Here is a 22,516-nt window from a genome sequence, read left to right on the forward strand (position 1 = left end):
CCGTCTCTTTCTGTCAATGAGTGGTTTGAGTCCTTTCAAATAAATGCTACCGCTGATAGGCTACTGGTCTAGTAGAAAGGGGCCCAGAACAGAAATACAATTGGTTTTGGAGCCTCTCCTTAGTCAATTAATGATCGACTCCATGCAGTAACCAATCTGGGACAAGGTTCGAGGCACTGCAGTTGGCATCGGAATTCTTGAACTAGTGTCAGTGGTGGGCAGTAGTAAAAACCCAGCTGAGCTGCACCTTTGGATTGTGATCCAGTGACTCCTTATGATAAGTTTATGCGTGTGGATGTCAGGCTGAAATTCAGCTATTATCCCTCACTGCCCAATAGCCTGCTCACACTCACCATCCAGCTTCACTGAAGATGATGTGAATGCCCATGGAACTGGATGCCAGCTAACGTGCTTCCCAAGTCATGTGCAACATCAAAAGTCAATGGTTAAATTTAGAAAAATCGCCACTGTGTGTTTCAACTTTCTCTTATCTTTAACTTACTAAAAGAATCACATTTTAAAAATAAATAGGTATGTTCTTGGGAAGTGGGGTTTCACTGGCTAGGTCACATTTCTCACAAAAATCACAGATTCGTTACAGTGCAGGAGGCCATTTGGCCCTTCATTTCTGCACCAGCTCTCTGAATGAGCAATGCGCCTAGTGCCATTCCCCTGCAACTTCTTCCTTTTCAAACAACATCCAACTCTCTCTTGAAAGCCTTGATTGAACCTGCCTCCCCCACACTCTCAGGCAGCGCATTCCAGATCTTAACCACTCGCGACGCAAAAAAAGTTTCTCCTTCTATCTCCATTGCTTCTTTTGCCAGTTACCTTAAATCTGTGCCCTCTTGCCCACCTGTAGTTGCCCTATTGATTTGAGACTGGAATTACATAAAGCGCAGACATGGGTAAGGATGGCAGGTTCCCTTCCCCAGAGGGCATTAGAGTCATAGAATGATACAACACAGGTGGTCATTCGGCCCATGGTGCCTGTGGCAGCACTTTAAAAGAGCAATCCATTTAATTCTACTCCACTGTTCTTTCTGCACAGCCCCTGCAAATCTTTTTTTCCTAAGTATTTATCCAATTCCCTTTGGAAAATTACTATGGTTTCCATTTCTGGTGACGCATTCCAGATTATTTTACATTCACTGTGTAAAAATACAGTTGCTTTTTTTTTTAAAACCTCTCATGGTCATTTTATCTGTTGCCAGCTCACAAGTCGCCAAATTTCACTCAATTCTACATCCCAACTCACCACGGCAGAGTTTGAGCTCCCAAAGTCTGATTGCCAGTTCGGTACCGTAATCACGGGAACAACTTCTTTGATATTTATTGATCTTAAGGAAAAAACCTTAAATATGCTTTTGTTTAATCAATTTAGACCTGGTCAGATTGTTGGAAGAAAACACTCAGAGGAGTTACAGACTCCAGCAGAGCCATGGGATTCTGAGACATCAAAGACACTGGTACCTGGAGCATTTGGGAGGATCTTATTGCCAGATACCAACACAGCAGCGGGCTCAGGAATGGCTCAACCAGAGCCCTCTGGACGTCGACAGAAGGGAGCATTTTAAAAACAGCGTTAAAAAGTTATGTTAAAAAGAAATATAAGGTAGGGAAAGGTTGTATCTTCTAGCTAATCCACTATGACAGAGCACGAGGAAGAGGTTTTCACCTGCTATTTCCCCAGAAAAATATTCCTCGATCGTGGATCATATATATTGAGGGAAAGGCAGGCACACCTAGGGAGGGAAAAGTCAGTCACCCCACAGGAGCCCCCTGTATGTAGATGGGCTTTCACGATAACCTGGGCCAGGGGTGTGACTGCTACAAGCTACTCAGAAGCTGCAGGACAGAGAAAGCTCATCACAGGAATAAATGCAGTTTTGAGAAAAGGGAAACCTCTTCCGATGGAGATTGCTTCCTCACAGTTTACATCCCTTCTCCCCAAGTTCTGGAGAGCTGCACTATTTATAAAAGTGCCCAGCCAATCAAGCTCAACGTCTCTGTGCAATGTAATGCTTGAATGGACCAGCAGGAGGTGCCCATGAGCAAATGGGCGGTGATTTGTATGGCAGCAACCCCCTTCACCCTCCTGTTTGCGCGCGTGTGTGTGCATGTGTGTGTGCGCGCATGTTGGGGGAGGAGGTGGGAGTACCCCCCTCCCCTGGACACCAAGGTCCATGACCAGAAGCATGAAGGTGCTCATGCTGCCACTCTGTAACTCGCTGGCGCGCCAACTAAGGGGTTGCATTGTTAGGAAGCAAATCTGTTGAAATCTGGGGTGCAGGTGCTGAGCTCCATTAACTGCTACCCACTTAAGTGAAGAGGACAGAGCCAGCCTGCCTCAGAGGTTCATTCGAAAGAAGCTGCTTGCGTGACAGGCGTTGGGCGGGGGAGGGGTATTTGATGCGTCACCCGCCTTTCACTGCCCGATCCTGAGGTCGGCTGGGCGCAGCTGCCGCTCCCCTTCCGCCAGAAAGATCTGCGACGCTCGGCCGAGCATGTGGACCCCCAGCCGCCGGCGTCGCTTCATTGGCCAGGTCGCAGCAACACCGTAATAATCCCCGCGCTTCTTGTTGGTCAACATCTGCAGGCCTGAAGCAAATAAAAAAACAAGACAAAGAGTTCACATTAATCCAGTGCTTCACCACCCGAGGGTGGCCCCCAAAGTCCTTCACAGCCACTGTACAGGGTGACCAGCCTCAGGCTCTTTAGAATAGAGAAGGCGGAGGGGGTGACTGATAGAGGTCTTTACAATAACAAAAAGGTTTGATGGGGTAAACGTGGAGTTGTTTACACATGCGGGTGAGATCAGAAATAGCGGCCATAAACGTAAGGCAGCTTTTAATAAATCCAAAGGGAACTCAGCAACAACTTAATCAAAGGGGTAAGTTTTAAGGAGTGTTGTAAAAGAGGGAAGTGAGGTGGCGTTGCGGAGAGATTTAGCCAAAGCATCTCCAGTGCTTAGGGCCTGGCAACTGAAGGCACGGCTGCTAATGACGGAGTGATAAAAATCGAGGATGTGCAAGGGATCAGAATTGGATGGGTGCAGAGATCTCACACAGTTCTAGGGCTGGAGGAGATTGCAGAGATAGGGAGGGGCGAGGCCACGGGTTGAAAACAAGAATGAGAATTTTAAAACCGAGACCTCGCTTAACCATGAGCACAGAGGTGATGGGTGAAAGGAGCTTGGTGTGACCTAGGATATGGGGCAGCCAAGTTTTGGATGAGCTCATGGTCCACAAAGGATGCTGGCGAGGAGGGTATTGGAATATTCAAGTCCAGAAGTAAGATACAAATACATGCTGTAAAATTATATAGCATTATAATGATCCATACGCTCTGACTCACCCAGCGCATCCACCATGCATGCCTCCCGGGTGTATGCCTCAACAGGAATAACGTTCTGGAAACAATGCAGAGAAATCACCCCTTGGCCACTCTCCCAGATATCCAGAATCTGCTTCAGTTTTGCACTCACCTGAATGTGGGGCAGGAAGAGGAAAGTTGAGCACATATGAATAACAGTATTAACGACAGGTTAACCTGCAAAATACTGGGCAGTGATCTGGCCTGGACCTTTAATCTATAAATTGCGCATCCAAATCCCTTCCCTGTGGCAAATTGAGAATTTGGATATAGTTTTTTTTTTAAATAAAGAACTGGAAATAAAAAAAGTTGGTATCAATAAAAGCAACTATGAAGCTGCGAGCGACAGGAGGAGACTGTTCAGCCCCTCAAGCTTGTTCCTTCATTCAATGAGATTGTGGCTGATCTGTCAATTGATCTGTAGTTAAAATCCCAACTGTTTTCACCAATGTCTTTCAGGGATGGAAACCTGCCGTCTTAACTTAGTCTGGCCATCCACGTGACTCTAGACCCATGCCGGTACAGTTGACTCCTAAGGTTTCTCTGAAGGGGCTCAACAGGACACTCAATGGGAGCATGGGTAATAAATGTCAACCTTACCTCAGCACCCAGGGCCAGGGACATTTATGCAAACATACAAATTACGAGGGGTAGGTCCTTCGGGCCCTTGAGCCTGCTCTGTCTTTTGGTAACATCTCGGCTGATTTGACTGTGGCCTCAACTCCATTTTCCTCCCCACTCCCTTGACCCTTTGATCCCCTCGTTAGTGAAGAATCTAACTTTGCCTTAAAAATATTCACTAACCCGGCTTCCACTGCTCTCTGAGGGAGAGATTTCCACAGGCTCAAGACCCTCAGAGGAGAATCTTCTCCGCATCCCTGTCTTAAACGGGAGAGCCCTTATTTTTAAACTGAGCCCCCCTAGTTCCAGTCTCTACACAAGGGGAAACATTCTCTCAGCATTCCACCCTGTCAAGCCCATTCAGCATCTTATAGGTTTATAAGATCACCTCTCATTCTTCTAAACTCCAATGGACACAGACCCTGCCCAACCTTTCTTCACATGATACCCCCACCAGCACCGCAACCACCTCAATCCCAGGAATCAGTTGAGGGTTCTACAAACATCAGCTGCGAGATTCCTGCACCAATCAGATTCAGACATTCATAATACTTTGTTGAAGTGGAAGTTTGTGAATCTAAAGCAAATCAATTCAAGATCCACTCTGTCCTGTTTACCTGATTATTGTTATTTTTAAAATGCGTCAGTGCATCGTAGAGGTGACAGTAGGGTCTGGAACGCTTCCCTTTTCCCACATAGAAGATGGAGCTGACAAACGTGCGGAAGCACTCTGCAGAGCTCAATGTGTGACACCGGGCTGGCAGGTTCTTGGTGACCCTGGGCAGGAGGTGGGGTGGGGGGGAGAGAAAGAGAGGGCGGAGGAGGGGGGGGAGAGAAAGAGAGGGCGGAGGAGGGGGGGGGGGGGGAAAGAGAGGGCGGCGGAGGACGGGGGGAGAAAGAGAGGGCGGCGAAGGAGGGGGGAGAAAGAGAGGGCGGCGAAGGAGGGGGGAGAAAGAGAGGGCGGCGAAGGAGGGGGGAGAAAGAGAGGGCGGCGAAGGAGGGGGGAGAAAGAGAGGGCGGCGAAGGAGGGGGGAGAAAGAGAGGGCGGCGAAGGAGGGGGGAGAAAGAGAGGGCGGCGAAGGAGGGGGGAGAAAGAGAGGGCGGCGAAGGAGGGGGGAGAAAGAGAGGGCGGCGAAGGAGGGGGGAGAAAGAGAGGGCGGCGAAGGAGGGGGGAGAAAGAGAGGGCGGCGAAGGAGGGGGGAGAAAGAGAGGGCGGCGAAGGAGGGGGGAGAAAGAGAGGGCGGCGAAGGAGGGGGGAGAAAGAGAGGGCGGCGAAGGAGGGGGGAGAAAGAGAGGGCGGCGAAGGAGGGGGGAGAAAGAGAGGGCGGCGAAGGAGGGGGGAGAAAGAGAGGGCGGCGAAGGAGGGGGGAGAAAGAGAGGGCGGCGAAGGAGGGGGGAGAAAGAGAGGGCGGCGAAGGAGGGGGGAGAAAGAGAGGGCGGCGAAGGAGGGGGGAGAAAGAGAGGGCGGCGAAGGAGGGGGGAGAAAGAGAGGGCGGCGAAGGAGGGGGGAGAAAGAGAGGGCGGCGAAGGAGGGGGGAGAAAGAGAGGGCGGCGAAGGAGGGGGGAGAAAGAGAGGGCGGCGAAGGAGGGGGGAGAAAGAGAGGGCGGCGAAGGAGGGGGGAGAAAGAGAGGGCGGCGAAGGAGGGGGGAGAAAGAGAGGGCGGCGAAGGAGGGGGGAGAAAGAGAGGGCGGCGAAGGAGGGGGGAGAAAGAGAGGGCGGCGAAGGAGGGGGGAGAAAGAGAGGGCGGCGAAGGAGGGGGGAGAAAGAGAGGGCGGCGAAGGAGGGGGGAGAAAGAGAGGGCGGCGAAGGAGGGGGGAGAAAGAGAGGGCGGCGAAGGAGGGGGGAGAAAGAGAGGGCGGCGAAGGAGGGGGGAGAAAGAGAGGGCGGCGAAGGAGGGGGGAGAAAGAGAGGGCGGCGAAGGAGGGGGGAGAAAGAGAGGGCGGCGAAGGAGGGGGGAGAAAGAGAGGGCGGCGAAGGAGGGGGGAGAAAGAGAGGGCGGCGAAGGAGGGGGAAGAAAGAGAGGGCGGCGAAGGAGGGGGGAGAAAGAGAGGGCGGCGAAGGAGGGGGGAGAAAGAGAGGGCAGCGAAGGAGGGGGGAGAAAGAGAGGGCGACGAAGGAGGGGGGAGAAAGAGAGGGCGGCGAAGGAGGGGGGAGAAAGAGAGGGCGGCGAAGGAGGGGGGAGAAAGAGAGGGCGGCGAAGGAGGGGGGAGAAAGAGAGGGCGGCGAAGGAGGGGGGAGAAAGAGAGGGCGGCGAAGGAGGGGGGAGAAAGAGAGGGCGGCGAAGGAGGGGGGAGAAAGAGAGGGCGGCGAAGGAGGGGGGAGAAAGAGAGGGCGGCGAAGGAGGGGGGAGAAAGAGAGGGCGGCGAAGGAGGGGGGAGAAAGAGAGGGCGGCGAAGGAGGGGGGAGAAAGAGAGGGCGGCGAAGGAGGGGGGAGAAAGAGAGGGCGGCGAAGGAGGGGGGGGAGAAAGAGAGGGCGGCGGAGGGGGGAGAAAGAGAGGGCGGCGGAGGGGGGAGAAAGAGAGGGCGGCGAAGGAGGGGGGAGAAAGAGAGGGCGGCGAAGGAGGGGGGAGAAAGAGAGGGCGGCGAAGGAGGGGGGAGAAAGAGAGGGCGGCGAAGGAGGGGGGAGAAAGAGAGGGCGGCGAAGGAGGGGGGAGAAAGAGAGGGCGGCGAAGGAGGGGGGAGAAAGAGAGGGCGGCGAAGGAGGGGGGAGAAAGAGAGGGCGGCGAAGGAGGGGGGAGAAAGAGAGGGCGGCGAAGGAGGGGGGGAGAAAGAGAGGGCGGCGAAGGAGGGGGGAGAAAGAGAGGGCGGCGAAGGAGGGGGGAGAAAGAGAGGGCGGCGAAGGAGGGGGGAGAAAGAGAGGGCGGAGAAGGAGGGGGGAGAAAGAGAGGGCGGCGAAGGAGGGGGGAGAAAGAGAGGGCGGCGAAGAGGGGGGAGAAAGAGAGGGCGGCGAAGGAGGGGGGAGAAAGAGAGGGCGGCGAAGGAGGGGGGAGAAAGAGAGGGCGGCGAAGGAGGGGGGAGAAAGAGAGGGCGGCGAAGGAGGGGGGAGAAAGAGAGGGCGGCGAAGGAGGGGGGAGAAAGAGAGGGCGGCGAAGGAGGGGGGAGAAAGAGAGGGCGGCGAAGGAGGGGGGAGAAAGAGAGGGCGGCGAAGGAGGGGGGAGAAAGAGAGGGCGGCGAAGGAGGGGGGAGAAAGAGAGGGCGGCGAAGGAGGGGGGAGAAAGAGAGGGCGGCGAAGGAGGGGGGAGAAAGAGAGGGCGGCGAAGGAGGGGGGAGAAAGAGAGGGCGGCGAAGGAGGGGGGAGAAAGAGAGGGCGGCGAAGGAGGGGGGAGAAAGAGAGGGCGGCGAAGGAGGGGGGAGAAAGAGAGGGCGGCGAAGGAGGGGGGAGAAAGAGAGGGCGGCGAAGGAGGGGGGAGAAAGAGAGGGCGGCGAAGGAGGGGGGAGAAAGAGAGGGCGGCGAAGGAGGGGGGAGAAAGAGAGGGCGGCGAAGGAGGGGGGAGAAAGAGAGGGCGGCGAAGGAGGGGGGAGAAAGAGAGGGCGGCGAAGGAGGGGGGAGAAAGAGAGGGCGGCGAAGGAGGGGGGAGAAAGAGAGGGCGGCGAAGGAGGGGGGAGAAAGAGAGGGCGGCGAAGGAGGGGGGAGAAAGAGAGGGCGGCGAAGGAGGGGGGAGAAAGAGAGGGCGGCGAAGGAGGGGGGAGAAAGAGAGGGCGGCGAAGGAGGGGGGAGAAAGAGAGGGCGGCGAAGGAGGGGGGAGAAAGAAGAGGGCGGCGAAGGAGGGGGGAGAAAGAGAGGGCGGCGAAGGAGGGGGGAGAAAGAGAGGGCGGCGAAGGAGGGGGGAGAAAGAGAGGGCGGCGAAGGAGGGGGGAGAAAGAGAGGGCGGCGAAGGAGGGGGGAGAAAGAGAGGGCGGCGAAGGAGGGGGGAGAAAGAGAGGGCGGCGAAGGAGGGGGGAGAAAGAGAGGGCGGCGAAGGAGGGGGGAGAAAGAGGGCGGCGAAGGAGGGGGGAGAAAGAGAGGGCGGCGAAGGAGAGGGGAGAAAGAGAGGGCGGCGAAGGAGGGGGGAGAAAGAGAGGGCGGCGAAGGAGGGGTGGAGAAAGAGAGGGCGGCGAAGGAGGGGGGAGAAAGAGAGGGCGGCGAAGGAAGGGGGAGAAAGAGAGGGCGGCGAAGGAGGGGGGAGAAAGAGAGGGCAGAGGAGGGGGGCAGAGAGGACGGAGGAGGGGGTGGAGAGGAGGGAGGAAGGCAAAAAAAGAGGTAAATCGAAAGGAAAATTCACAAGTTTATTTCCCTTCATTGTGTTTTACAAATCTAATCTGTCCTAGGAAAAAAAATTAACATTTTCCTACCGCCAAATCGTAGATCTGTAAAAACTCAAAATAGGAAAATAGGAGTCGTGAGGCAAAAAAAACACCAACCGGTCACTTCACCTTTGAAATTAGAGCGTCGGACCAATCACCATCAACGACAACTTGTATTTAGATAGCACCTTTAACACCGTAAAACACCTAAAGACACTTCACAGGTGTTCTCAAACATAATTGGGCACTGGGTGATGTATGGTGATATTAAGACAGTTGACCAAATCGGTAATGTTAAGGAGCATCTTAAAGGAGGAGAGAGTGGATGACGGAGATGCAGAGAGGTTTAGGGAAGGAATTCCAGAGTTTGAGGTGTCAGCAGCTGAGGGCATGATTACCAGCGGCAGAGCGATTAAAAGCAGGTATGCGCCAGAGACTAGTTCCAGGGATGAGGAACTTGGGTTGTGTGGATAGATTGGAGAAGTTGGGCTGTTCTCCTTGGAGAAGAGAAGGTTGAGAGGAGATTTGAAAGAGGTGTTCAAAATCATGAGGGGTCTGGACAGAGTAGGGGGAGGGAAACTTTTGATTGGCGGATGGATTGAGAACCAGAGGACACCAAGTGAATAGCAGAAGAGCCAACCATAATGTGCAGATAAGCTTTTTATGTAGCGTGTGGTTAGAGCCTGCAATGTATTGCCTGAGAGAGTGATGGAAGCAGATTCAAATGAGGCTTTCAAAAGGTAATTAAACAATTAACTGAACTAACGGAAATATTTGCAGGTCCACAGGAAAAGGGCTGGGAATTGGGACTGGGTGAGCTGCTCTTGCAGAGAGCTGGCATGGACACAATGGGCTAAATGGCCTTGTTCTGTGCTGTAACCAATCTACAATTCAATATAGTAGTGAGCTGACCATAATCTTGTTCGAGATCAGCATGTCTGTTACAAATCTGACTCAGGTTGTTGGATTTTGTGGGTCGAGGGGCTCAGATCCTCACCAGGATTCATCCACTAAACCAGAAAGGGAACCAACAACGATGCAGTTCCAATGCACCAACTCAAAACCTGGGGCTGGATGGTGCACAGTGCGTTTTCATCTCAGCTCCACCCGAGCAACTGAAACGCTCACCACAAGGGTTCCAACGTTGAACCAGTTTACAGTCTTAATCTGCATACTGGTTAGTTCTGAGGTTGGGGCTAAGTTGCTGGGACAGTGTAGAGAGAGCTTTACTCTGTATCTAACCATGTTCTGTACCTGTCCTGGGAGTGTTTGATGGGGACAGTGTAGAGGGAGCTTTACTCTGTATCGAACCCCGTGCTGTACCTGCCCTGGGAGTGTTTGATGGGGACAGTGTAGAGGGAGCTTTACCCTATATCTAACCCCGGGCTGTACCTGCCCTGGGAGTGTTTGATGGGGACAGTGTAGGGGGAGCTTTACTCTGTATCGAACTCCGTGCTGTACCTGCCCTGGGAGTGTTTGATGGGGATGGTGTAGAGGGAGCTTTACCCTATATCTAACCCCGTGCTATACCTGTCCTGGGAGTGTTTGATGCCAACAAATCCCTGTTTCATCCCCAAGCATGAACATTTCTCCACTTGATTTAAATCTGAAGACAACACAAGACTGTACCTGGGATCGAGGAGTAAGTAATTGAAGCTGGATTTGAGGAGCCCCTCCCTCCACTTGCGATTCTGGTCAGGTTGATCAAATTGCTGCACTAAAGCTAGTTCTTCCTGAGTGCAGTCTGGGAAGACAAACGTTTCCAGACTCTGACAGAGCTCTGGACTGTAACCTGTGTAACAGAAAACAAGGTGAGCAGGTGGAGGCTGCACTGATATTTGCATCATGTAAGATTTCCACTGCAGTTACAGAAATAGACTTAATGTATTTGGTGGAAAGATTGGGGGCAGTCAAAGACAATATTTTGTTTCACCGGAAGGCTGGTGGGTGTCTGGAACTCTGCCTGAAATAGTGGCAGCGACAGAAATCCTCACCACATTTAAAAATATTTGGAAGTGCTGTAACCTACAGGGCTACGGACTAAGAGCGGGAAGACGGGATTAGACTAGGTATTTCTCTTTCAGCTGGCACAGACACAATGGGCTGAACGGCTTCCTTCTGTGCTGCAAATCTATGAAAGCAACTAACAGAGGAGAAAAAAACTTCTCATTCATATAAGCCGAGATCTCTCTTACTTGACCAGCTGAATTAGTTACGTATAAGAAACTTTACGGCCAATGAACTACACTGTTAAAGTGTCGTCACTGTTGTAATGCAGGAAATGCAGCAGCCAATTTGTGCGCAGTAAGCTCCCAAAACAAGGGGATAATGATCTGATAATGTGTGCTTTTTTTAAAAAAAAACAAGTGATGCTTGTTGAGGGATTAATATTGACCAGGATGTTGGGGAGAATGCCCCTGCTCTTCAAACAGTGCTGCGGAATCCAGTTTTTATGTCCACGTGTGAGGGCTGATAGGACCTCAGTTTAACGTTTCATCCAAAAGTGCAGCACTCCCTCTGGTCTGTGCAAGGAGCATCAGCCTGAATTATGTGCTCAAGTCTCAAGAGGAGCTCAAGCCCCACTCCTGACTCTGGAGGTGAGTGCTATCCGTTGACCCATAAGACATTATAAGGGATGATTGCAGTCTAAGTATATCGAGCTTTCTATGCCTCTGTTGGGCAAATTAGAGTAGATATTAGGTACAGACATAGAAGTCATTCCTTGGGCATGTTTCTGGGCTGTGATAACAATCTATAAGCAAGACTCAATTCCCCAACTTACTTGTAAACTGTTGTGGCTTCCTGGGGAGGGGCTCCTTTCCAATCCTGTCCAGATAACGCAGGTAAACCTTTCGGGTAAGGTCTGTTATTGGTCCAGGGTCTTCTCCGTAATCTTTAAGTTGCCTTCGTATCTGACTGTTAGATAAGAGCAGGAGGCGAGGAGACAATTTTGGCACTCCATCACCAGATGGCAGGTTTTCTTCCTCCTTGGCACAGGCCTCTCTGTTTGTGTAGGACCTCCAGTCATAGATGACTGTCTCCTCAGAGCCTGAAGTGCTCAGGTTCTCAAAGCTTGTGTCCTTGCAAGGATAACGGCGCTCTATCAAGGTATGGCCCTCCTCGGTGTCAGTGTAAAGGTACTCCACCGTCTCGCTTACACTGCTGTTAACTGGGCGACCGCCGGGAGAAAGCTGGAGGTCAAGGCTTCCCAAAAGGCTTTGCCATTCGGCATTGTGGTTTGGTATTTTTGACAGGCGGTCTTCAATAGACCGTTTGGAAAAGCTACACCTTTGGTCCCAATTTCCCAGTTGCAAATTGGCATCCTCCAGCCTGGTGCTTTCACACACGTTGCTGTTTTGGGGAAAGGCCTCGCTCTCAGCCTCGGGTTCTCCAGCTAGTGGCACCGGACTAAGATGCAGAGAGGAAGGCCTGGGCAACTCTGCAGCACCACACAATCCCTGCTCTCTTTCTGATATTTTCAGCTCACTTTGCAAGTCATTATCTTTGAGAGAGCACGTGGTATCGCCTTCCCCTGAAGGCTTATTGGATCTCATCTGACTGTCGTCACTGGCTTTCACATCAGGTTGAACCATCTCTGTAGTGGACTGCCTGATGGGTGGGCAAAAACAGCCATCTCGGTTGGTATCTCCATATTCTCTGGGGTTCACAGGATGTGGAAATGGTGCTTTCTGGCTTCCTACGCTGGCTTCAGTTACACTTTTCAAGCTGAGGGGCTGTTTGTTGCTGTTTGCAATTGGCGATGAAAGTTGGGCTGTTCTTTTTTCATGATTAGCATTTAGGAATGGTACAGTGTCAAAGCTTGCAAGTTCCGGGTCTGGGCACAAAGCTGCCAATGGTTGGACAGTCCATTTTTCCTGATCATTATGTCTGACAAAGGGAACAGTGTCAAAATCTGCATCTTCATCGTCTGGAGGGTGAGGAAAGGAGCGAGTTTCATCTTCACCATCTGCACCCTGGGAAACAGCAGATCCATTGCTGAGTGAACCAAACCAACCAGATGGGCTTCCAGCATCTTCCACCTGCTTTCTGCGGACTCGTCTAACTCTAATTGGCAGGGCAAGTGTTTGCTCGAAAAGTGAAGGATCATAACTTTTTAACGAGGAGTTGGCCAATCGGCTCTTGGTGCGTGGAGTAACAAAAGGTGACAATCTATCGTTGCTGAGTTGCGACTGCTTTGTTTCAGTTGCTAACGTGATGTTCTTCAGTAACTTTTCCAACCCCGAGCCACCTTCACCTTCTTTCTCGTCCTCAATTGATGAATGTTCTTCATCTAAACTCGGTTGGGTTTTGCTTCCTGCATTATTGTTAATGGAAACAGAATCCCTAGATGGTGTCCCAAGGCTTGGATCATTGACAAGGATAGTGGAAGATGAAGATTTTTTGGCAGACAGCATCAACAAACCTGGAAAATTCCCATCTTCTATACAGCCCCTGGCAGAAACAAGTTCTACCATAGATTGATCCCCTTGATTACACTTGTGATTTTTACCGTTTGTTTCTGCAGCTGTGAACGTCTCCAGGCTTGATTCATTTTCACCACTGAGCATTGCCTGCTGCTTCATGTTGCATTTTACTGCATTCATCTGTCCCTTGTCGATATAGCTGTTTGTATAGGTGGATCCTGCACGTGAGCTGTGTACAATGTCATTGTCACTTGGGTTGATTAGGATGCTATGGGAAAGACTTGCATCGCGGTGGCAACACTGCCTTTGAGGAGTTGGAGAATTGCAGTTGGACTGCTCGCCATTCCTTTGCAAAGGAGAATCTTTCACCATTTTCTCAAAGAACTGGGAATCTTTGAAAGGAAGAGTCTGCACATCTCTAGTGTGTACCAGCTGGGTATTAACTGTTGCAATCTCACCTGGAGATTCTGAAGCAGATTTGTCCTGGTTCCTGCCTGAAGGAGTTTGCTGCACTAAAAATTGGTCTGTGTCCGCCTGGCTCATTGGGTCTTCCTGAACCTGCTGTGTGTGACTTGTAGGCCCGAAGTTCCCGACTGCACTGGATAAAACCCCAAATCCACTTTCGCAGCTACAGTATAGGCCGTTGCTTGAACTCGAAATCGAGACTGAAGCTTTGGGATCACTACCATTATGTTGGGCTATGTCAGCATATGGAGGATATCCATCATTGACTGTCCCCATGGTATAGTCTAAAGTGTCCTCAAGGAGAACTGTAGTGTCTTTATGCAGGTTGTTATGTAGAACAGTCGAATTTCTGCGTTCAAATACATAGACATGATCTGGTGAAGTTATGTCAATGCCTTTGCCTCTAGTTGCTCTTACTAAAAGCTCAGAATTACAAAATCCTTTGTCTTTGGCAAGGTCAAGCATAGTGTTCGAAAGAGATTCACTGGACTGAGATTGTTCCTTTGAAATGCAGGTACAATCCAATTCAGAGAGCCACTCTATGTCAACAAAAGCATCACCGTCCTTGAAGACTTCCTTCTCTTCATACAAACCAATTGTTGCTCGCTGAGCATGGCGAGGTTCAATTGGGAAGTACTGGGCTTCAGGGAGATGATGAGTTGAGTTATTCAATCCACAGCTCCCAACTGGACACAGCTGGGGTGCTGATGGAGGCAAAAAGCTCTCATCATCAATTGAGGTGTTCAGTCTTTGGCTCAGGACTGGAGGGGGCTGGGTAGCAGACACAGGAAGAAAGCTCTCATTGTCCTGAAGAATTAGCTCCTGGTCTGCTGGTGTATGCTCCTCAGAGAAGTCAGTTGCAGAATTTAATTCATTTAAATTCTGCTCTTCAAACTTTCCAAAGGTAGATACACGAGTACTTGACAACACACAGCTGTCAAGGGTCAGTTCTGTAGTTTCACCAACAATGTGGTGTTTACTCCTGTCCTCAACAATGTCCATTTGATGTCCTAGGCCCCTTGGTTTCATTGTTCCTGACTGGGACCTGGGCCGTGGTAATTCAGACCAGACCGATGTATCTTCTCCCAAAGGGCTACTCCTCAGGTTTACTTTCACTGAGTAGCCACTTGGCTGTTGACTGACATTGCTGGAGTCAGTGATGCCAAAATCCAGCCGTCTGTGGGTTGAGGATTGCTGGGTTCCGCTGATTGGATGAAATTTTTGACTCCTTCCAGGAAGCTTGTCCATCTTGTGGCTCTCTGTGATGCCGAACTCAGCTGGATCAGCAAAGAAATGAAAACCATTTCTAACTCTTCGATAGCAGACTGCAAGAAACCAAAAGATCAACCAAGCAGTTAGTAACATTCAAAATAAATGGTCTTCATCTGACCCACCTAAACCCATGCTGTTTTCTGCTTGTTCTGGATAGGGACAAATAAGATCATAAGAAATAGGAGGAGCAGGCTCAAGGAGCCTGCTCTGTCATTCAGTAAGATCATCAGTGATTGGATTGTGGCCTTAACTCCACTTTCTTGCCTGACCCCATCACTCTGGACTCCCTTGTCGATCAAAAATCTGTCCAACTCAAGTCTTGAATATATTCAACCAGTCCCCCTAACACTGCGCTCTGTGGGAGAGAATTCCGAAGACTAATGACCTGAGAAATGAAATTCCTCTTCATCTTAGTCTTGAATAGGATACCCCCTATTTTTAAACTGTGTACCCTAGTCCTTGATTTCCTCGCAAGGAGGAACATCCTCCAATCATCTAATGGAACTGCAGTGGTGCATCAGTCTCCCTAACTCTCTCCCCTCCTCAAGAAGAGGGGGAAAAATTGAGAGAAAGGCTTGGCACCTCTTGGATTGCAAACTCTTGGTTCAACTCATGTTTTCCTTCTGTTAGAATTTAACTCAACTCTAAATTATCCTGCCATTGTCCGTTAACAAATTATATGATTTATTGTTGACGTCCCTTAGCGAACCACCATCTCTGTAACCCCATCTCCCTTCTAACACCACTCCATCCTGTCCCCCCCACAACATCTTGAAAACTTTCATGAATGACAAATAATCATGAATAGGGCATCGAATGATGAGTTCAAATGGGTTGACCAAGCTTTTGGTCATCTGTCTCATGGCTCATTGTCAAATTTAGTTTGTTAATCACTCCGTTGAATTGGGTCGGGACGTTTTACTATGTTAAAGGTACTAAATAAATGCAAGTTGTTGTTGTCAACCCCCAACCTCCCTCCCCCCACTGTCACCCAATCCAAATTGGCCAAAAAGGTGGGACTTTGCTCAAAGTATTGGGGGGAAAGAGAGAAGCTGTGACTTCATCTAGTCATAAAGTCATAAAAGGGTGGGGGGAAAGTTGCTGATGACAGCAGCGACACAGGTTTTAATTGGAGGAATAAAATGAATAGGAAATGTTTGAATTTTTAAAATTAAAGTTTAAAGCTCAAATGATATAAAATTAAATCAGCTCAGATGGAAAGAGGGAAAAATGGCAGTTTCCGTGCAATTATTACAGACATATAAAAAAAATTCCTGTGAAAGGTAGGCCCTTCGAAAGAAAAAAAAAGACCAATCTTTCATTCAGCCAACTGCAATTTTAGGTGGATGGAGCCAAAGTCTTTAAGTCTTTCTGTTGGCTGCCTGCCCAAAGCAAAACGAGCCTGGGTCATTTTCAGCTCAATTGTGAATGGCTAGCAGATTATACTGCAATAACTGCCTTACAGTGGCAGAAGGATCAGTAATCACCTCAGGACAGTATCTTCTCCTGAAGTGTAAGATTTTGCATTTCCCACACCAACCATTCTTCCGACTCTCAGAAACAGCTTGCCAATTTTACGTGAATTGTCGGGGGTCAACACTCAACAAGTGATTGGCAAAACAACCAGAGGTGACACGAAGAAACCAGTTTTAAATGCACAGCAAGTTGTCTTGATCTGGAATGCATTGCCTGAAAGGACAGCGGAAGCAGTAGTTTTTTTCCAAAGCAGAATTGGATAAAAATTTACAGGGCTATTGGGAAAGAGCAGGGGAGTGGGATTAATTGGATAGCTCTACCAAACAGTCAGCACAGGCATGATGGTTCAATGGACTCCTTCTGTGCTACATCATCCCATAATCCACCTTCAAGTTGGTAATGTCACTAAAGAAGGCCACAGAGCAGTCGAGTTGCCTTGGAAATAGTGACTTAATAGCATGGGACAAAGTTACGTTGTTGGGATGGTATAATGATGGTGATGGCCCTATATTGATTCTCCTCCACCCGCAAAACCTCCCTCCCCCTCCCCATTAAACAGAGGTATACCCTTAGGAAAGATTGAACGGGTTGGGGCTCTTTTCTCTAGATTGAAGAAAGCTGAGAGATCTTTAAGATTATGAAAGGGTTTGATAGGGTAAATGGAGGGAAGATAGGAAACCAAAACTAGGGGCCATAAATATAAGACAGTCACTAATAAATCCAATAGGGAATTTAGGAGAAACATTTTTTTGTCCAGAATGGTGAGAATGTGGAACTCTCTGCCCTGGGGTTGGTTGAGGTGAATATCACAAATATATTTGAGAGGAGGCTAGATAAGCATGAGTGAGAAAGGGATAGAAGGATTTGTTGATGGGGTTAGATGAAATAAGATAGGCAGAGGTACATGTGATGCATCAAAACCAGCATGGATCAATTGGGCCAAATGGCCTATTTCTGTGCTGTGGATGCTTTGTAGTGCCATAATGCTCAGTTGCTGAGAATACAGAGGCCAAATGAAATACACCCACTGTGGGCTGAGTGGTTTGTTAATGACAGGGCAGACTGGGGAATGGTCCACCTGGAATCTTCCTGGCTCATACACACCAAATTACACAAGTAACCATTAACCATCTGGTAAAGCATTGAAAACAATTATGAGAGAGAATTGACCATATTGGTATGTGGGAGGGTCTTCCCTTGCATCCTCCAGCAGAGTGTAGTGGTGATATGCTTGCAGAATCTGACGACATTTCACATTTCCTTGCTCTTCAGCTAAGTCCACTGCCCTCAGTCCATCCTAGATTTTAAAACCAAACAAAGATTGACCTCGTGTTGCACATGATGCGCTGCAGGATACAGCAAAGACAGATCAAACAAATACTGCGATATTGCTAAACTTCCTGCAAACTATTGTCTCTGATAGCCTTTTTGGGGGAAGGAAGAGAGTTCCAGATTTCCACTACCTCTCACATGAAGAACTGATTTTTATTTTCAGTCTTAACTGGACTGGCTCTAATTTTAAGATTGTGTCCGTTTGTTTTAGAATCCATCACAGGAAATAGCTGCTTTGTATCCGTCTTCTACATTTATCATTTCAAACATCCTAATTAGATTACCTCATCAATCTTCAAATATTTAGTCATTTATCCCATTGCTGTTTGAGTGTGCTCAGTGCACACTGGCTGTGGAATTTCCTACAATACAGGATCCCGGGCTTTATAAATAGAGGGATAGAGTCCAAAAGCAAGGAAATTATAGTGAACCAGTGTGGCCTCAACTGGAATAATGTCCAATTCTGGGCACCACACTTTATGAAGGACGTGAAGGCTTTAGAGAGAGTGCAGAAAAGATTTTCAGGAACGGTTCAGGGATAAGGAACTTCAGTTACAAAGACAGATTGGAAAATCTGGGGCTGTTCTCCTTAGAGGACAGAAGGTGGAGAGGTGTTCTAGATTACGTGGGGCCTTAACAAAGTAGATTGGGAGAAACTGTTCCCGTTGGCGATGCGTTGAGAACCAAAGGAAACCAATTTAAGATGACTGGAAAAGAACCAGAGGCAACATGAGGAAAGACGTTTTTATGCAGGGAATGGTTGGGATCTGGAATGCACTGCCTGGGAGTGTGGTGGAGGCAACTTCAATCATGGTCTTCAACCAGGAATTAGATAACTATCTGCAAAGATAAAATTGCAGGAAAGGGCAGGGGAATGGAATTAGCGGAGTGGAACAACTTGAGTTGGTCTCGCAAAGAGCTGGCATAGACACAAAGGGCCAAAGGTCCTCCTCCTGTACTGTAACAAATCCACCATGAAAAAAACCGTGGCACTTCAAAAAAAAAATTGACCGGCATTTTGCTACCTCTCATGGCCATGTAAAGTGCTACATAATTATAGAATCAGACAGTACAGAGGGGCCGGGCCAACTCTTTGAAAGAGCTATATAATTAGCCCAATTTCCCATTGCTCTTCCCCATAGCCCTGGAAAACTTTCCCCATCAAGTATTTATACAGTTCCCTTTTGGAAGTTATTATTGAATCTACCTCTGTCAACCTTCCAAGCAGCACATTCCAGATCATCATAATTTGCTGTGCAAAATAATTTCTCACCTCCACCCTGGTTTTTTTGCCAATGATCTTAAACCTGTGTCTTCTACTAAATGATCCTCCTGCCACTGGAACTGGGTATAAATACAAAATTCTTTCTTCTTTAATGCACAGCACAGGTTGACACTGCCCATGATCAATTGGGCTATCGGGGATCTAGAGAAATACAAGTCAGTCTGTACAGAACAGTTACTTTGCTTAGTTACCTGGTCCAGGAGAGTTGGGTCTGCTCCATTTCTGAGCAACAGTTTCAAACTCTTGACACACCCCCAGGAGGCAGCTACGTGCAAGGGAGTGAGATCTTCAGTAGATCTACATAATGAAAAAGATTGGGTAAGGATTGAATTACAATAGTTTTCAACCTCATTAGATTGTTGTGCCAATGTCACTGGACTAGTAATCCAGAGGCACAGGCCAATGCTTTGGGGACACGGGTTCAAATCCCATCAATGGCAGCTGGTGGAATTTAAATTCAATTAATGAAAAATCTGGAATATAAAGCTAGTAAAAACAACAATCATCATTCGATGTAAAAAAAATCCATCTGGAAATCTGCCATCCTTACCCAGTCTGGCCTACATGTGACACCCATATCAATGTAGTTGACTCTTAATTGATCCCTGCAATGGCCTAACAAGAAACTCAGTGCAAGGACAATTAGATATGGGCAATAAATGCTGGCCTTGCCATCGATGCTCACATCTCATGAAAGAATAAAATGGTCTCTACAAACATAACTCAGTGTTACCAGGATTTTGCTCTACAGCACTAGTGGATACAGGCCAGTCACTGTATAAGACTGGGTTACAACACTGGCGGATACAGGCCAGTCACTGTATAAGACTGGGTTACAATACTGGTGGATACAGGCCAGTCACTGTATAAGACTGGGTTACAACACTAGTGGATACAGGCCAGTCACTGGTAATAGTGCAATTCAAGATTACTAAGATTATACAAAAGCAGGTCATATAATATTAAAGTGTACAGTGGTGCATCCCCACCCCAACACCTTCACAAATACTGACACACTCCCAGAAATCCCCTGTAAATACTGAAACGGTTCCAGAGACTCCCCCACCATACAAGTACCGACACACTCCTGGGGACCTCCTGCAGGTGCTGACATGTTCCACGCCATAGTTTCAGGAAAAGGTCCCAATGATTCAATGAAAAACGTTATAAAATTGTTTGTTCGTGCAGTGTAACAGGGAAACGATGAGCACATTGAAAATGGAGTTTTAGGGCCTAAGTTTGAAAACCTGCACAGTAAAAACAGCCCAGTGAGAAAGGTGACTACAAAGTGTCACTAACCTGACATTAGGATTTGCCCCATGCTGAAGTAGCGTTTTTAAACACCGGATTCCACCTTCCGTGTCCTTCCCAGATGCCAAATGTAGAGCAGCTATCCCCTCAGGTAAAACCAGGTTGGGATCGGCACTCCCCTTCAACCACTTCTCTAAGGAGCTGGGAAGGAAAGATAACAGTAAGTGGGATAAAATCAGCTCACAGCCACCATCAGAGCAATACAGATTGGAACATCGGTGAAGGATTATTAGATCTGTCCTAAAGGGCCTCACACTAAGAGCTGGTAAACTCCTTAAATAAGTGTGGACATCACAGTCCAGTCTCAAACTGTCCTCAGCTGATGCACGTGAAGAATTTGCATTTATATAGCACCTTAAATGAAGGAAACATCCCAGGCTGCTTCACAGAGTGTTAACAAAATTTGACACTGAGCCACACAACGAGATACTTGGGAAGGTGACCAAGAGCTCGGTCAAAAAAGTAGGTTTTAAGAAGAATCTTAAAGGAGCTAAAGCGGCAAGGAGCTTTAGAGAATTCCAGAGCTTACACCACAGAGTACCTACACCCCACAGACTGCAGCGGTTCAAGAAGGTGCCTCATTACCACCTTAAGGGCAATTATGGATGGGCAAAAATTGCTGCCCTTGCCAGTGTTGCCCACATCCCATGAAAGAATTAAAAAAAAAAAGCTGATGTCACAGTCACCAATGGTGGAACGATTAAAATCAGGGACACTCAAGGGCCCACAATTGAAGGAACACAGAGATCTCAGAAAGTTGTAAGGCTAGAGGGAGTGAGAGAGCCAGGGAGGAGCATGGACATGGAAGGATTTGAAAATAAGGAGTATTTTAAAATTGAGGTGATGCCTAGACTGAGATCAAATGTGGCAGATGGGTAACAGAGTTTGCACAAGTTAGGGTGCGGGTAGTAGGCCTCTGGCAAGTTCAAGTTTATGTAGAATGGAAGATGGGAGGCCAGCCAGGAGAACATTAAGGTAGTGTGGCTGGAGGCAACAAAGACATGGGTGAGGGTTTCAGCAGCAATGAGCTGAGGCAAGAGCAGGGACGGGTGATGATGCAGAGGTGGAAATAGGTGGTCCTGGTAATGAAGATGATGTGGTTGGAAGTTAAATAGGACTCCAAATACAGAAACCGACGTGGAAGGAAAATATTGCAGCTGCTGGAAATCTGATATCAAAACAGAAACCGGTGGTAACACTCAGGAGGTCAGGAAACATTTGTGGTGGGGGGAGGTGGCGTGGAGAATAGGGGAGAAGCAGAATTAACGATTCAGGTTGTTGACCTTATAACAGAACTGGAAAAAGCGAGAGCAATTGAGGGGCAGTCCCCAAATAAGGTGCAAAAATACAGGAATTGACAGGGGAGGCGGAGTGGTATTGTTGCTGAACTAGTAATCCAGAGACCCACGGTAATGCTCTGGGGACCCAGGTTCGAATCCCACCACAGATGGTGGAATTCGAATTCATTAAAAATTTGGAATTATAAGTCTAATGGTGATTGTTGTAAAAACCCATCTGGTTCACAAATGTCCTTTAGGGAAAGAAATCTGCCATCTTTACCTGGGCTGGTCGACATGTGACACTAGACCCATGGTTGACTCTTAAATGCCCTCTGAAATGGTTGAGCAAGCCACTCAGTTGTAACAAACTGTTACAAAGTCTCAAAAAAGGAATGAAACTGGACGGACCAGCCGGCATTGACCGATGCCAATGACCATCTCCAAGAAGAGAGAATCGAACCATCGCTCCTTGACGTTCAATGGTATTACCATCATTGAATCCCTCACTATCAACATGCTGGTGGGGACCATTGACCAGAAACTGAACTGGACTAGCCATATAAATACAATGGCTACAAAAGCAGATCAGAGGCTAGGAATCCTGCAATGAGTAACTCACCTCCTGACTCCCCAAAGCCTGTCCACCATCTACAAAGGCACAAGTCAGGAATGTGATGGAATACACTCCACTTGCCTGAATGAGTGCATCTTCCACAACACTCAAGAAGCTTAACACTGTCCAGGACAAAGCAGTCCACTTAATTGGCACCACATCCACAAACATTCACTCCCTCCATCACCGACGCACATTAGCAGCAGTGTGTACCATCTACAAGATGCAGTGCAGGAAGTCACCGAGGTTCCTTAGGCAGCACCTTCCAAACCCATGACCACTACCACCTAGAAGGACAAGGGCAGCAGATAGATGGGAACACCACCACCTGGAAGTTCCCCTCCAAGTCACTCACCATCCTGACTTGGAAAAAAATCACCATTCCTTCACTGTCACTGGGTCAAAATCCTGGAACTCCCTCCCTAACAGCACTGTGGGTGTACCTACATCACTTGGACTGCAGCGGTTCAAGAAGGCAGCTCACCACCACCTTCTCAAGGGTAACTAGGGATGGACAAGAAATGCTGGCCCAGCCAGCGAAGCCCACATCCTATGAAATGAAAGAAAAGAGCTGCAAAAAGCATAGCCATTGCCGGACGGTCCCCAACAAGGACAAGCCCAAACTTGCTTAGATGCACCAGGGACAATGGTGTTTAACATTGCTTTTCATATATAAAGACCCTTACTCAACATCCTCCTCCTCTACAGCCCAATGCAAGCGCCGGGCCAACAGCTCCCTGCTCATCCTCCCCGGACTGGACCAGCCACCGCCTCCCA

General features: G+C 48.8%; 1 protein-coding gene across 1 annotated transcript; it reads right to left on the reverse strand.

The window, feature by feature from the left end:
- Positions 1-733: 733 nt before the first annotated feature.
- On the reverse strand, positions 734-22,484 carry ankle1 (ankyrin repeat and LEM domain containing 1). Its single transcript, XM_041205541.1, has 9 exons — positions 22,426-22,484; positions 19,835-19,987; positions 18,727-18,832; positions 17,089-17,215; positions 11,064-14,495; positions 9,911-10,073; positions 4,614-4,773; positions 3,358-3,487; positions 734-2,601 (listed from the first exon to the last, which is right to left on the reverse strand). The coding sequence occupies exons 1-9, from the start codon at positions 22,482-22,484 to the stop codon at positions 2,429-2,431; spliced, it is 4,503 nt and encodes a 1,500-aa protein (XP_041061475.1). The 3' UTR covers positions 734-2,428.
- Positions 22,485-22,516: the final 32 nt, after the last annotated feature.

The sequence above is a fragment of the Carcharodon carcharias genome, chromosome 14, assembly GCF_017639515.1.
Source record: "Carcharodon carcharias isolate sCarCar2 chromosome 14, sCarCar2.pri, whole genome shotgun sequence".
Lineage (NCBI taxonomy): Eukaryota > Metazoa > Chordata > Chondrichthyes > Lamniformes > Lamnidae > Carcharodon > Carcharodon carcharias.

Coding starts and splice junctions, on each gene's coding strand:
- ankle1 (XM_041205541.1), bottom strand. CDS start 22,484: ATGAGCAGGGAGCTGTTGGCCCGGCGCTTGCATTGGGCTGTAGAGGAG. Junction 18,833..19,834: donor GGGGCAAATCCTAATGTCAG/GTTAGTGACACT, acceptor TTCATTATGTAG/ATCTACTGAAGATCTCACTC. Junction 17,216..18,726: donor ACCCAACTCTCCTGGACCAG/GTAACTAAGCAA, acceptor TTTAAAATCTAG/GATGGACTGAGGGCAGTGGA.